Here is a 16,665-nt window from a genome sequence, read left to right on the forward strand (position 1 = left end):
CACAGTGGTGGCATTGTGTGCTATGCTGCTGGTAACGTTGTTGGTAGGGGCTTTCAGATAAGTCTAGCTTTTGCTAATGTGCCAGACTAAAGATATCCCATTAAGAACTCTTTAAATATGGTGCAGAAGCCAAATATAAATCCCATACCAAATCAGAGTTCCTGGACATGAGATGAAAAAGAAAACAGGACTCAGTGTGTTTTGCTAGGCAACTAGAACAAGATACTGTGAAGTTACTGAAAGGACAACCACAGTGGAAGAAATTGACAGCAGATTAATGATGGAATGCTATTATAATGCTAATCTATCAGCCTGAGGTCACTAAAAGGGAATGCATTATTACTGTTGTTGTTATATTTGTGCTTTGTGTGTTTGTGTTTGAATGACATGTTGTGAGTCCTCTGGCAAGACATACAAATCTCCTTCCCCAAGTTTGTGACGCAGTAGAGAGAACGGGGTCAATAGGAGGTCTCCATGCATTGTTCTGTCAGAAAGTTCTGCCTGCTTCAAATCCCAGTGTGTGAGTGAGAGCTAAACCTTCCATGCTCCATGCAGAGATGTGTGCTGTGTTCTCCAAGGAGCTGCAGCATGACACAAAAGACCTGTTCCTTTCTACCTTCTTTCCTGTCTTCTGTCACATACAGAGGCCTTCAAGGAAGAATTCAGTAGTAAGACAGTAATGTGTATTGTACACACAAAAGTTTGTAAGAATATTCCTTGAGAAAGAAGAATGTAAGGAGAGTTCTGCTGGATAAAAGCAAAAGTCTGCCTGTGTCAATATTCTCTTTCTACCATTGACTAATCAGATTCCTCTTGGAGAGAGATAGGACAACATTGGCTCTGCATGTGTATTGATGTGCCCTGATGGAACCAGGGCTTCCCTTCATGCATAGGTACTCCACATTCATTCATCACTTCACATGGAAAGTCTTTTCCTCTGCTGTCTAAAGAGGTGGGTGGCTGGAAAGTGCCAAATATGGCACAGGATAAAGCAGAGTGTGCCCACAGGATGTGTCAGCAGCAAGAGGAAGCCCAGCTCATATGGCCCTGCAGTTCCCCTCCTCATCTGATCACGTGAGCTAAGGCTGCTGTTGTTGCTGACACATCCTGTGGCCACACTCCCACATTTAGCTTGACCTTGTTCTGAAAACTGAGTAAAACTTATCTTCATTAAGAAAGATGTTGATTTGGTCATATTTTAGGTATGTATGGCCTGATACAGATGGGCACTTTGTGGCATAGCGGTGATACTAGGGTTAGGGACTGTGCACCAACCGCACAGTCCTTAACCTTAGTACAGAATGGTGGCATACTAATGCAGCGTCCCGTGTATATGGGCACCACCATTGTGATGTAGGCGCTGCGCAACATCTGCACGGTGCTGCGTGTCACTTACATCATGAGTGCACTGTAAAAAGAACCTGGAAATACTGGGTTCTTTTTACTCCAGAGGGAAGCTGCATGGTTTGGCAGCTGCAGCTTCCCTCCAGAAGGAAATAGGCCGCTGGCTGGCCTCCCCTTTGGGGCGGTCTGTTCCACACCTATGCTACAGTTGAGGTTGGTATTATAATCGATACCTGAGGTTCTCAAATAACACTGAGTTCTCTTTCAAGACTCTCATGAATTGCCCTTCACTGCATCCTGTAACGTGCTACCATACCCATCCAAAATCTGCTTGGGCCTCCTCCTTCACCATGCTTACTACACCTTGCCAGGGAACCAGACACCCTGTTTTAACAGGTTCTGGTTTACAATACTGGAACAAATCTATGTTGACTTTGGGCTTTACTTGAAAATTGACTTTAACCTACAGCCAAGGTGCTATGATGCATTGTTGGCATAAGCTAGCAGTTCTTTAAAGTGATTTGCACTTAGTGCAAGCAGTTATGTTATTTCCATTTCTGTTTAAGATGTGCAGGAATGGAAAGAGAGATTTCTGAATGAGTAGAAAGAACATTTGGCTCCTGTCTACAAATCACTTAAGAAAGATTGTTCTAACTGAGTTCAATGACTCTAAGATGACTTAAGCAGAGAAAAAAAAGTTTTAATGCAGTGAACACTAAAACCAGGGTAGCCATGAGAGAAATTTAATAACAAATAGCAACAACATAAAGAACAAGGAATGTGTAGAGTATAACTTGTTAGATTAAATTTGGATCTTATTTGGAGAATGGACTTTTGAGAAACAAGCAATATTGTGATTTATTCCTACAGAAACCTGCACTACAGTATTTCTTATTAATGTAAGCCATGTCTCTATAATCCATCCTGTTGTTGTTATGTGACTTCATGTCAGTGTGGACTTAGACAACCCTACCATATACTTTTCTTGGCAAGATTCATTCAGAAGAGATTTGATTTTGCCTTCTCAGGCTGAGAGAGTATGACTTGCCCAAGGTCACCCAATGGATTTCCATGACTGAGTAGGAATTTGAGCCATGATCTTCCAGACTCCATGAAGTATACAAATGTGCCAGTTCTTTCTTGGTGTGTGTGCGTGCGCACGTTAAAAAAGGCCTACGTCTCAGAGCAGGCAGCGGGAAATATTTACCATATGAGCAGCCCATTCACATTCAGTTGCTCCCTCCCCAATGCTGATCTTCAGTTGGTGTGGCATTGGTGCAGATCTGATCATACAATCCAGGTAATATATGTAGTTGTAGCATATGTACCAGCAGCAGGTAGAGTCCTGATGATATAGAAATACAGTACTAAGTTTGGAAAAGTTACTTTTGGATACAAGTCCCAGAATACTCAAGCTAGCATGGCTGACTGGTGACTGGATATTCTAGGAGTTGTAGTTCAAAAGTAGTGTTTCCAAACTGCAGAAAAATTGATACTAGTGTCACCTTCGTAAAATGAGCAAAATGGTAATAAATAGACTTTGCTTGTTGTGTTTAGGCCTGTGGGTACTATTTGTCTCCTTGAAGGATCAGGTTGCAGCATCAGATTAGACTTTGTAGCGAGAGGCAGGCAGAAACTGCAGCTGAAAAAAGAAGGGAGAACGGCTGTGAAACAGCATAAGGACCAATTGGCTTGTTTCAAGAACGAAAGCTTAGTAAAGAAATGGAAAATACTTTCCTGTGAGCAGAAACAGTTTAATTGTGAAAGACACTATGTACTTGGAAAAGTTATAACTTCTTGTTAGAGTCTTGACTACTGGTGTATGTGGGGAGGATCCTCTCTTACTGTGTTTCTTGAATTTAACTTGAGCATACACAATTCACATTGTTTGATGCATATGTGGTCTCTGTTTGCTGCAGGATGGAACATGAGGCTTCCCAGCTAGAAAAGCAGCATGTACATAGTGTCTATGAAAGCACAGCCACCTATTTCAATGACCTGCAGGGCAAAGCATGGCCTCGTGTTCGACAGTTTCTGCTGGAGCAAAAGCCTGGAAGCCTCATTGCAGATATAGGTAAGTTGTTTTTGTTGTTGTTTTTATGTAGCACAGTCAAAGGCTCTTTATGGCTGTGGACCCTTAATAACATAGGTTTTTGTTTCTACTGTGTCATGAATTTCTATTCATTAAGTCATAATTTTTTACACATTTTACATATATTGTTAGCAGTCAGTCTTCCAAATGCTGGTAGGAAGTTATCACAGACACCTTTGGGTAATTCTCAATTTCTCAGTTTTACAGATTCCAAAGAGAGAGTCTAGTGTCACTTACTGCCCTGTGTTCCAAGAAGCCTTGCTAATCTGATCCAAATGCTCTTTCCAACAAGAAATAGACCTCTAGCCCAGAGGCTTCTGAGACAGTTGCAATAGTTTTCTGTTTTCTAGGCCTTAAAGATCTGAATCTAAGGTGATCTCTGGCTTCTCGGTAAGAGTGTGCTCACAGGAGGCAGTGGAACATGGAGTCCCTCTAACTGTACTTTTATGCAGTTTCTATTGAGAAATGGCAAAATGATTCAGTATCATGGGTCAGTGATGTTCGCTTTGCCCACAATAGTCCACAATGGTTGTGGGCCATTGACAGATCATACCCCGTTGATGTTTTGTTTTTTTTAATTTTCAAGGGTTAAATCATTACTATTTTCTAGATGGAATAACAGAATGAATTATTTAAATGGCATTATTGCTCAGCTGCAGAAAACTTTAAAAGTTACTATCATATTTGATACATAATGAGATTATTTATTTATTGTATTATTTATTGGATTAATATCCAGTCTTTCTCCCAAAATGGGATACTACTAACTCAATATATATGCAGTGTATAAGAGCAGTAAATATTTGCACTGTTTACTAAAAGTTACATGAATAGTATATAATTAGTACTAGACCTTGTCAGTCTTTTGAGCCTGATTATACCAACCACAGTGCGAAGCCTGTTTAATGGTGGCTAAACTCACAGCCAAGCTAAAATGAGCAATGCTTACTGAGTCACAGCAGGTAAGGAACTGAGCCCATCTGTTTGTGGAGATGGGCATTAGATGCTCTAAAGGCATATGTGCCAAACTGATTGAAGAATACAATTTAGTGGTTATTTTATATTGTTATTCTGTAATTATCTTTATTGTGTTCTATGTTGAAAAATGTTTTTCAAAATGCAGTGGCAACATATTTATGTTTATTCTAAGAACACATTCAAACCCATAATCGTACTTTGCTATGATGTTGGTACACTTCAACAGCACAGATGTATGTATGTATTTTTATTTTGTTATGTTTTATTTTCCTACTAGTATAACAAAGTTTGATGTATGTACATTTTACTTTTTGAAGGTTGCGGTACTGGAAAGTATCTTGGCGTCAACAGCCAGGTGTATAACCTGGGATGTGATTATTGTAGCCCTTTGGTTGAGATTGCAAGAAGTAAAGGTTGTGAAGTGATGGTCTGTGATAACCTTAATCTTCCATTTCGGGGTCAGTGCTTCAATGCAATCATATCTGTGGGAGGTAAGAGAGTTTGATTGTTTGAATGTCTGAAAAATACCAAGTCAAAGTGATGGTATAGTCTGTTAATGTGTGTGTGCCAACTAGAAGAAGTTCTCTGGGGCCTCAGGTAGATGTCTTTTATATCACCTGCTACCTGAAGGTGCAAAGTCAGCAAAATAAACCATTCTTGTTGATATATGAAGATTTTTCCCTTGGTGCAATCAGTAACAAGCTGAGCAAATTGTCTGCCCTCCTTTCCACATTGTATGAGCTTGAAGCACAGAATGCTGCTGGCCCTGCAGATGTTTTGAATTATAAGTCCTACATTCTCGCGGGATACAGACTGCCCAAAAGGGCGGTCTGCCACCGCCCTAGTTTGCTACATGAGGGAGCCACAGTGGACAAACTGCACAACTCCCTCGCGCAGCAAAAAGAAGTCGCTTTTTTTCCTGCGCCGTTGTGACACCGCAAGGCGCCAATGGTGCACTTGTGGCGTCATAAAGGCGCCGAGACATGTGGACGCTAGGTGTCTGTCACGTCGAAATGGCGGCACCCATATGTACAGGGCGCTGCCATTTTGACACCCTCGTCACATGCGAGGGGTGTTTGAAAGCTCCGCCCCTTGCACGTGACAGGGGCGCCTCATAGCGCCTGTTTAAATAGGGCCTCTGTTACTGTTGTCTGTACTGGCTGATGGGAGTTGGAGACTCAAATATCAGTTATGTGAAAGGTCTGCTAACCTGGTTTAACAGTAGGAAAAATTAGGTTTTTGATAGCATCTTACTTTTTTATCTACCTGGATAGGCAGGCAGGCAGATATTACATTCCATTATTTTTGTACTGAATTAATATATGTTCTTTTCCGAGAAAGGGGAAAAAACCCCACCAGGATTTCACTATTCAAAAACTTCTGAATTTTAAAAACTTTTGATTGATCACACTAAATAACCAATTATAGGTTGGAGCCCTACAGAGTTACAGTCAATTTAGAAAGTCAGAAATTGTGTTCTATCCATTTTAGTAAATGTATAAAAGATTAGGCAAAAATGCTGGTAATGGTTATACTGCATTTGCTTTTGTGGGTCAGCTGTGGTCCCAAATGCTATTCTCATTGTTAAAGAGTGGGTTCTGTCTATTCCAGGACTCAGGAAAGAAAGAACTCCAAACAGAGGAAGGCTTGTCAGTTCCTTAAATATTTACTCACCAATTGCAGGTGTTATCTATATGAGCATGTGCTCACCCAACCATATCCCAGGGCCTTATTTCAAATTACAGTAAGCACACTGACAAAGAGAGAACTGCATTTCCTCACCAATAACCTACTGTGTTATGTCTGATTGGGTGTGAGGGTGGGAATATGATGAAAAATCTTTGTGGGGAGGCACTGGAATCTTGTGTAGCAATGCATGCTTGTTTTGGTATGAACTCATAAATCTGCAAAGCTCTAAGTAAACAAATTTTAGCTGTAATGGAAAGGTAAGACTACAGTTGTAATGGCTGCTGAAATCTCAGAAAGCAAATACTAAGTAACCAAATCAAATATTCCAGATGTCAGGCAGCATAGTGACCTACATAGCTTTTTGGCTCTCCTAAGACTATCAAAACAAGATAAAACTATACAAAATGGTAAAATTGCAAATGAATTATTCAAAAATAATAGAAATTATTCATATTTGCTATATGAACACAGTTTGCAGAACTGATCTTTTGTTGGTGCAGAATTTTAATATCTTCATTGCAGACATCCACATATCTCTGAACACAGAACATATTTTTGTTACTTTTGCAGTGATTCACCATTTCTCCACGAAACAAAGACGAATCAAAGCAATAAAAGAAATGGTAAGGGTGCTGGTACCTGGAGGCCAGATGATGATTTACGTTTGGGCGATGGAGCAAAAGAATCGGCACTTTGAGAAACAAGATGTGTTTGTTCCGTGGAACAAAGCCTTGTGCTCCCGGCTGCTTTCTGAATCCAATAAGGCTGGGCATAAGACTGATATTGCACAGACTGGAAATTCTCAGTTCATGCACTCACACCAACTAATGGGTTCTAAATACAGCTACCCTATTACCCTTGAACAGAAACACCACCAAAAGACTGATGGTTGCTTAGCTGAATCCTGCTGTGTGAAAATTTCTGATGAGGTAGAAAACCGATTTTACAGTGCCCTTGGGAGATCTTTCCGTTCCTGGTTTTCATCTAGATCCCTAGATGAGTCAGCCTTGAGAAAACAAAATGAAAACATGGAGTCTTTGAAGAATACTGTTGGATGGACAAACAGCACTGTATCGGTTCAGCCCTCAAGACACTGCAGCTTAGATTTAGGTTGCCGTGGCTCCTTGCTGAAAGAGCCTACTGACTATGATGAAGTGTTCGTGAAGCACATGGCTTGCAAAAAAATGGAATGGCTGAGGGCCTCGAGGTCACTGAGAGATTTCAATGGTGAGCCTCCTGCATTAGTCCAAACCCAGAGTGGTGAAGCCTCATTTCTACATGATCCCATTGAAAACATTAATAATGGCTATATCCATCAAGGCAATACTCATTCCTTTCCAGGCAAACACATCAAAAGGACTTCTTCTTCTGGCTCCAGTGAGTCTATTGTAAATGCTGCTGTGGCTGTGGGAAGCTTTGGAGAGGATGCAAAAGCCTTTATGCGCTATTATCATGTATTTCGGGAAGGGGAATTGTTCTCTTTGCTTGAAGAAAATGTGCCGGAGGTTCACATATTAAGTTCAAGCTACGATCATGGGAACTGGTGCATTATTGTGAAGAAGACCAATGAGCAACTATAGAACTGAACTGAAGAATGCAGGTTTCACATGCTGCTTCCTGTAGAATTTTAGAGACCTTTCTGCTTGTGCCTGTCACCATTCTGTTTGCATTGGTACAACGCATGCATAAAGGATGTCACAGGGGAGGGAAGTGTACTTGACATATTGAGGAAATGCAGGCTTGTTACAAATAATATTTGTCATAATTTTATATTGCTTGTAGGAGATCTGTTTTGTGTTTTAAAAACTTTTTTTAGATAAATAAAACTTCTTATAATGTAAGGAAGTAGACTTTCCCCCCATACCCTGCACAAATTATTCCACTGTAAATATCAGCCATGAGCAGAAATTGGCCATGTTACTTTTTTGGGCTACAACTTAACAATTGTAGACTGGTGACCATCCCCTAAGTCAGCAGTGGCCATTTTGGCGGTGGAATTCAGGGAAATGTAGTCCAAAAATAACTTTGCTGAATTCCAGCCTTCAGCATAGATACATTTTGTTGAACCTTTTTATTCAGCAGATTGTACTGTATACTGTAATGTAAGCCTTTACTTTTTAGAAAATCTTTAAAAAACAAAAAAAAAACTTTGCTATCCAAATAGGCTCCAACTATCTAGGAAATGTTTGTACAGCAAAAACGTCTGGAAAATAAGGTTTGACATTTAGCTTCTTATGGAGGTAATGGTGGGAAATAGGAGGTCAGGAAAGAACAGGATTTTGAATGAAGCAACAGTAGCATTCTGTGTTAAAACTGGAGTGCAGAAAAGTTCCTGCTTTAGACTATATCTCACAGAATCTCCCAGCATGGCTGTGCTACACTGTCTGAAGGATTCTAGGAGTTATGGGGCGGGGAAGGAACATTTTGCTAGCTCTGGAACAATGTCGAAAAATGGTAATTGTACAAGAAGTCTGTATCCTTTGCTGCAGGAAAATTTCACTCTTTCTTAATGGGATACAGTTTTTCGTAGGACTGTGATGTAAGGTTTAGTGATGGTGGCTGAAATGATCCAAAGCTGCAGTCCCTGCATAATTCCTTATGAGTAAGTTTGGTTAAATTCAGTGTGATGTTTCTGGTGAAGCTTACATAGGACTGAGTTCTGCAGTTTAAAAAAACGTGGTTGTTTAAATCAAGCCTCAAACTGTTATCCATTTGTCCAGATTGGATTTAATTCCAAACTTTATGTTACGTATTGTGAGAATGAGTCTTGAGTTCATTAGCTTCTCCCTGCCCTCTTGTACTGTAATTGCATGGCCATAAGGAAGACATCAGGAGCTCCCCCCACCCAGTTGTATCTATTTACTATATGCATAAAATTATATTAGAATGCAGTTTTAATGTATAGTCAGCCTTCTGTGTTCATGAATTCTTTAACTATGGACTCAATTATATATGTATATATTACAGATTCTAAAAAGCAAAATTTGATTTCACCATTTTATATAAGGGACACCATTTTAATATGTCATTGTATTTAATAGGACTTGAACATCCATGGATTTTGGTATTCACATGTGTCCTGGAACCAAACTCCAGCAAATAACAAGGACCCACTATAATTAAGTTAATAAATTTACAGCTCCCTTATTATTTCAAAACCTGGATAGGTTTTGCTCATTCTTAACCCTGGCTCAGTGAAACAAGCCAGCTTTAAACTATGGTTTATGATCTCAACATGTTTTCCTAAAGAGTGGGCAACTTTGATAGATCTGGGGCCAATTTTCCCCCTGAAACCTGCTGTGCACTTGGAGTTTTAATTTCCCTCCCAAGACTCAAAGCAGGGGTGGTGAATGAAGGTTTATGACTTACAAAAATGGGGGCTTGATGTATGCGGCCCATGGACCACCTCTGTACTACACCACAGTTAAAGTTAACCAGAATTGGGGATTCAAACATAACAACAAATTGGTTAACTGATAATGGAAACAAAAGTTCCCACTCTCTTTGCATCTACTTTAGAACAGAAAAAGAAGAGGATGATTCTGAGGTTTTTTTTAAAAAAATACAAAATACTAACAATAGCTATAGTATCATACTTAAATTGGGTCTTTTTCTTGAAGTGAGTCTTAGGGCCAAACACACTTCAGAAATAATCCACTTTGACACTGTTTAACTGCCCTGGCTCAATGCTAGGGAATTCTGGGAACTAGTTCTGTGAGATATTTAGCCAGCTCTATCAGAGAGATCTGGTGCCGCCATGAACTATAATTCACAGAATTCCCTAGCACTGAGCTTTAGCACTGACAGCACTAAAATGGTGTCAAAGTGGATTATTTCTGCAGTGTGCTTGGCCCTAAGAGTGTTTTTGACTTTTTGGTTACAGATATAAAGAATATGCACAATTTAAAAAATCTTGGATGAGAATGGATATCCCGACAAGTCAAGACATTCTTTGAAAAATTGTTAACTGATGTGTGATATTTCAGCCTGCACAAATGCAAAAAAAATATATATGTATTTTTGCAAAACCCATTACCTTTCATGGAAAATACATTTAATCTGAAAAGAACAACCCTTTGTGAATTTTTTAGAAAGTGATCTCAAAATCCCCCCCTAAGCAAAAACTTTCATAATATTGCCCAGTGGGGAGAAAACATTTGAAACTTCATTCTTATGTGTGAGAACAAAACAAAAGGTTTATATCGCTAGTTTTAGGTTAGAATCCTGTTAGTGACATGTGTGTGCATAAGTGTGCCTTTTGTGTGCATATCTCTCTTTTTGGATGGGGCATTGGGGGCTGTCTTAAAACTCCCCCCAGCAGCTGTCAAACTGTGGTTGGGGGGTTTGCAGCTGGTGTTTATCATTGGGGAGGGAGAGGATGGAAGGAGGCAGATCAGAGGTGGTGAATGTGGCTGGTGTGGATTGTGAGGGGAAGGGAAATGAGAATGCACCCCATCTGGGAATTCACCTTGGTTTCTTTCCCCTCAGAACTGATATCAACCACTTCTTCCAAATTTGAATTACCTGTCCTCCCCACCAACAGGAAGCAGCAGAATTTCTCAGGGATTGACAGCTGCCAAAGTGTGGAGAGGATATGCACCTCCACAGATGGAACATTATGCTTTGCCTGATTGTTGCAATATCTTGGTCCTTGTCATCATCACTGAGAAAAAGTTGCTGCTCCTGTTCCTGTGCATTTAAAAATGTGCAGTATTTGCTAGGTGGATCTTATGGGTGGACCTTTGTTTTTTTGTGAGCGTAGATTTCAAGTGTTTCTGTAATGCAAGATTCCTTGTGATTGGGTGGGCTATAAATAAATCATTTATTATTATTATTTATAAGACAAGTAGCACAATGCCCAGAGGATCCTGGGATGTCCAGTAACTTCAAGTGGTTATGCCATTGAGTTACCATGTGAGAAATACTTTCACCAATGATAACAGAAATATTCAATATTATGCATACTGCACGGAAACAAATGTCATTATGATCAGTGATGTGATTCCCTGCTATATGTACTTGGAAGTCAAATATGGACAACAACCCTCATCCTGTGTCATTCCTGGTGAAAAAAAAATTAAACCATCAAGAGGTTTATTAGTGTTTTATTGAGTTGTGACTTCTTGGCTATATAGGGATTTTTTATCACACTCTGCAGCAAGGTCAGTCATGGGAGATGCTGATTTTGTAAGAATAATCTATGCCAGTGATTCTCAAGAGTTGGCTTTTCAGAGGTTTAAGACATCAAGTCGTCAGATACCTGACCAGTAGCCATGTTGCAGGGTTAGTGTCATTAGGAGAGCTGTACAGTTTTCACCCCTGACATCATACATTAGGGCTGAACTCCCAGTGAATTTGCATGTGTCCTGTAACTTATCTGTTCCTTTGTCAAGTTCCTCATTAGTGAGCTTAGTAAGCTTTCCTGGTGGTGTACTTTTGGAACAACCAGTTATGTAACAAGTAAGAATTCTTCTAGTGAAGCTTTTGCTATCTGTGTTATTTGGAAGCTGAGAAAAGCTTCCAGTTGGGTTACAGCAGAATTACATGTGGTGCATCAGTTTCTGTTCTCTTGGTTCCACTAAAAACACACACAGCTTCTTATGAATAAACTTAACAGTGTCTGTTTTAAGATTAAAAACACAACTGCTGCCTAGAGCATGTGATTATAGACAGTCATAGTAATAAACAAACAAAAGGAGATCTCTTGCAGTGCTGCTATGAACCCTATGGTCCTGTCTCCAAATATTAACTCTATTTATAACAGTATGGTTTGTACTTTAGCAGCCTATGCAACCGTTAAAAGACACAGGAGTCCTGTAGAAACTGCTGCTGTGAGCTGTATTTTCCTTTCTTCCTTTCTCAGCATGGCCTGTTTCTGCAAAGGTTTCTCTGAGCCATGATGATCCTCAGTTTCTTGTTATCATCTGTCTTATACTTCTATACTGAAAATCATATTATTCTCTCTGCTTTTTCAGAACAGGGATCACAACATTTGTACTTTGTAGAAGACCTTCCATGCCACAATGGCATGTTAGATACTACCAACATCAGCAGTAGCAATATTTTGAATTAGGTTCAGATTTAGAGGAATGCAGCTGGGCAGATGGCCTCTTCATCCTGCCTCCCCATGGCAGCCCCTCCAGCCCTTTCCTGAAGTGCTTCACAAGATTAGACTGGATCATGGGATATATTTAAAAAGATGTGCTCTGAAAGAAGAGGCTTGTAGGTGGTTTTCAAAGATCCCTATTCCACAGGCTACTCCTTTCAGCTGCCTTTGAACTCTTTGGGTAGCATTTTGAGGAGGAGACAGCTGGAGGGGCATTCATAAAAGTGGGACTAGGAGAGGATTTTCCCACAAGCCTAGTTGTATGCAACTAATTTTGGACTGAATCCTTTATCATCTTATTTTAAGAGATGTATGTGAGGGATGGAGGAAGCACAGCTCTCCCAATGTTGTGAGACTACAACTCCCAGTATATCCAATGGTGATCGAAGCTGAAACCTGCAGTTTCACAGCATTTAAGGAACTCCATTTCTTCCCCTGTTGTTTACCCTTGTCTTTTGATCTAACATTTAGGTGGGCTTAAACCAGATTCTTCACTTCACTATCAAGCTGTTAACCCATGGGAAACAGTGTTATAAGAGTGGATGGAAAGGAATTACAGCTCTTTGGTGTGCCTGCTGTGATCACTTTATTTTTATAAGGTTTGTGGAAACCCTAGGGAAAATTGCCAGAATTTAGATGTCAATCAGCAACATGGTGCTAAGGCTATGTTATTTAAGTGCAACTTACAAGAAGTACCATTTTTAATAAGAAAAACTAAAATGCAACTCTATGTGTATTATATATGAAATTTAGTGTTATCCCCTGGAACTCAACAAGTCAGTTATGAACGTGTAACCTAGAGTTATGCATTTGTGCTGTGTGTTCATGATATCTCTGCTTTCTCTAGTTTAGGGAAATGTAGGCCTGTTACAGACTGCCAAAATAAAACTGCTTCGGGTCTCTTTGGAGGTATGCTATTTAAATGACGCATAGGTCCTAAGAGTCCGGAGGTCGCGCCAAAGCCACACTCCATTCCTAAGCACTGGAGTGCAGCTTTGGTGCAGCTTCCGGATTCTTAGGATGCATGCATCATTTAAACAGCATACCTCCAAAGAGACTCGAAGAAGCTTTATTTTGGCAGTCTGTAACAGGCCGTAGGGACCATGAAAGTCCTCCGGTCCCTACTTACTGGACAGCAGCTGCTGTGATTGACATGTGTCTGTTCCTTTGGTGATTAGGAAGCATCTGATTGACATTCCCATTTCCCACCTCCCATGTGAGCAATATGTGTCAGAGAGGAAATTGTGATGGGTTCTGCTGCTGCCTGTTGCACTAGTGGGAACATCAGACCCTTGCTTCCCAATCCATAGGGAACAGACACCCATCAATTATAGTGGTTGCTGCCCAGTAAATGGGGATGGAACACTGAACCAAGAGTCACTGCGTAGCCATGTAACTGTTAACCCAGTGGATACACATTTGTATCTGTGCAAATGAATTATATTATTGCCAACAGTGACTTGGCTTCAGATGTAATATTAAGCTAAGGTCTTGGATTTGTGCCTTCCTTTCTCTGTCCAATATGGGCATGTGATCAGATGCTTTAGCTTCCATGGTTCAGCAGACCAGAACTGAAATCACTCTGAAGTATGATTTAGAGCAGGAGTGGACAAAATGCATTCCTGCAGAAGTTGTTCAGCTGCAGTTCAAAGAATGCTGGGAGCTGTAACACAACAACATCTGAAGCACCACATTTAGAAAAAACAACCCACTAACAGCAATTACTCTTTGAAATTGGCTTCATTACCTAAACTGTAGTTGTGTCCCAGTCCAAGCAATCTGTAGTTCACCTCAATTACAAGCCACTATTTGTTGAAAAGAAAATGGAAAGCTTTCTATTATCCTCCTGATGAAACTGAAGGGTGAAGTGGACATGCAAGTGGGTTTCCTGTTCCTGAAGAATTTGTCTTCCATACTTTAAGTGAGATTCTTAAAACATTCATGCTTTGCTAATGAAGACCTGAGGAACCAGTGTCTAGAAAACTTTAGACTAAATCTGCCTCTTAACAAAATGCCAGTTAAACTTCCTGCCTCTATGTAGATAATGTCTTTCCTGAGCTCATAGAAAAAGTCTTTAGAAAATTACATGGATTAACAGCTTGTTTGTTTTGGGGCAACCTAAGCATAGATTTTGATGATACTCCTTGGTCATTGAATTGACAACCAGCATAAATGTGAGCAAATACATGGTGGTAAGATCACTTTTGTTTAAAATAATTTGGTTTTATTGTTTTACAATCTCTGTCTTTGTGAGGATGCTATAAGAGTCAAGATGTCAGAGCCTGGCTTTCTATTTAAAATGAAAGATGTAATGCCATTTATGATCTCAGTGATACTTAAGAATTTTGTAAGACTGAATGTTAAGATTCCTGTATTATATACAAGTGGTCCTTTACAGCAATAGAAATGTATTCTAGTTGATATTCTGACAAATGGCTCCATTTACTCAAATGGGTACACCTATGGATGCCATTATGCAGAGTTTGGTGCCTTCTTGTATCATCAGCCATAGAATGCTCTCATTGTATTTCGCTTTTGTGGGCTAGACCTTCAGATGCACAGGCAATATCTACTCCATAGCCAGTTTTGGGCCTTGCTCTAGCATGAGAATCAGACTTTCTACTGTTTAGAAAGAGACTTATGTAGGCCCTTCACCATTGTAAAATGTCTGTGCATAGCCTCTGAAAAGTGAGAATAAGAACACAGCAAGATGTAGATTAATTTATTGAGCATAATGTGGTATGTGTATGTAGGGGTCTGCTATATGAGCTGGGCTTACAAAAATAGCAAAGTTGTAGGGATGTACAACAGTAGGACCTGTCACTAGGGATGTCACATGCTCTGGCCAATAGAAAGCTGTGCCATTGCTGCAGAGGTATCCTATATGGTGCTTGGAGTAACAATGGGTGTATGCTATATTAGAGCAAAGGCTTAGCATTTTCTGTAGCAATAAAATATTGCTCTTTGCTTCAGTATAACAGCCCCTTTCATATCACTTCTGGCAAGAACAGTATGTTTTTTCACAGTAGGGAAAGGGGAGATTAGAGGCAACATGCTTAGCAAAAATGAGGTGAGTTGAAAAAGAATAACTAGACCTGTTCAGACAGAGATCTCTGATGTCCCGATAAATGGTGTTATGCCATGGGATGGTGAAGTCATGCATACAATTTTCTTGGTCTGTTTCCTTTTTGAAAACAGGAATGATTCCCATGAAATTGTGTGGGTGGGGGTGTTGGCCTTACTCTTTCTTTCTTTCTTTAAAGAGAAGTAGCAAAAATTGACTGAGATAACATTCTTTCTCATTCTTGTACATCTGGGTAATTCACAAAGTGGAAATTTGTATAACTGTCAAAAAAAAAAAAAAAAAAAAAGGGAGAAGAAAGAAAAGCTACACACCTCTCTTGTACCATGCTGTAAAGATGTGCAAGACATTTCATTCTAAGTTGTGCTTGAGTTCCAAAAAGGAATAATGATAAACATTTTTCCACATCTATAATTGAGGACTTACATCTTGGTTCTTGTCACTGGATCAGAAACTTTCTTCATTCTCCATCTTCAGCGATCCACTGATCATTCTCAATTATTAAACTATTCTCAATCAACTGCTTTAAATGTATCTATTTTCTAACAAAGCCTGCTCTTTGCCAAAGGTATTCATTAGGTAACAACAAAGTATTCTAATCTATCCCACACCATTAGGAGCAAATACGAATTAGATAACATTTAACTACTTCCAGAAGATGTACAGATTCAGGCTTCATTGGATCTCTGGAAGAATAATCCAAAGCTTGGCAGGGTATATTAGAGCTCTTTTCTGCATACTCCTATGTATCTGTTCTGGCATATTTTAGAATTTGGAGTTTTTAAGCAAGAATTCCTAGTTCATTTTTAAAAGTCATAGTGGGACTTGGCATGGATGTCTTAGCCATGGGTGTTTGGGACTTCGTAGGTTATCATCAGCACCTTGAACCAAACTCAGGAGCAATTAGTAGCCAAAGCCATTTTTACAACAGTGGGCAGTCAAGTTCAATCCCAAATTTCTGTACCCTTGCAATAAAATCATTGTTGGTTGGAGGGGAATAACCTTAGTTTGTAGAACGGCAAATATCAAGCCTTTCTCAACTGATGTTGCATTTTATGGAACTGCCAGTGTAAATGTTTGTATATTATTGATATCATATTTCTGCAATGTGCAATTAAATATGTTTCCTCTGAGCTGAAGGGAGTGATGATCTTGAAAGCACAAATGGGCTGTTGAAGCTGTAACTGTTTCTTGTGCTCTGTGTTGACATTTGTTATTTATTGTATGCTGCTTTGCAAGTCTTTTTGGTTGCAAGAGTATAGCTAGTACCAATGATGAATTGATTTTGTTTACAGGTTTGGTTTTACTCTTGCAACTGCATTTGCACTATTGAACCCATATTGGCATGAAGTCCTGTGGATCATAACTCTGCAC

General features: G+C 39.7%; 1 protein-coding gene across 2 annotated transcripts in view; it reads left to right on the plus strand.

The window, feature by feature from the left end:
- LOC149312751 (putative tRNA methyltransferase 9B) overlaps nt 1-13,101 on the plus strand; it is a 33,041-nt gene extending 19,940 nt beyond the window's left edge. Inside the window, exons 2-5 of one of the 2 annotated variants that reach the window (XM_089525290.1) lie at nt 3,264-3,418; nt 4,732-4,905; nt 6,674-7,480; nt 12,681-13,101. In XM_089525290.1, coding sequence (XP_089381416.1) covers nt 3,265-3,418; nt 4,732-4,905; nt 6,674-7,480; nt 12,681-12,745 — 1,200 coding nt within the window. In that variant the 5' untranslated portion in view covers nt 3,264 and the 3' untranslated portion in view covers nt 12,746-13,101. Of the gene's footprint in view, nt 1-3,263; nt 3,419-4,731; nt 4,906-6,673; nt 10,117-12,680 lie in introns of those variants that run through there. The other variant, XM_089525289.1, reaches the window with a different exon arrangement.
- Nucleotides 13,102-16,665: the final 3,564 nt, after the last annotated feature.

This window comes from Sceloporus occidentalis, unplaced genomic scaffold, assembly GCF_023333645.1.
Source record: "Sceloporus occidentalis isolate IW3139 unplaced genomic scaffold, rSceOcc1.0.p SCAF_5, whole genome shotgun sequence".
Taxonomy (NCBI): Eukaryota; Metazoa; Chordata; class Lepidosauria; order Squamata; family Phrynosomatidae; genus Sceloporus; species Sceloporus occidentalis.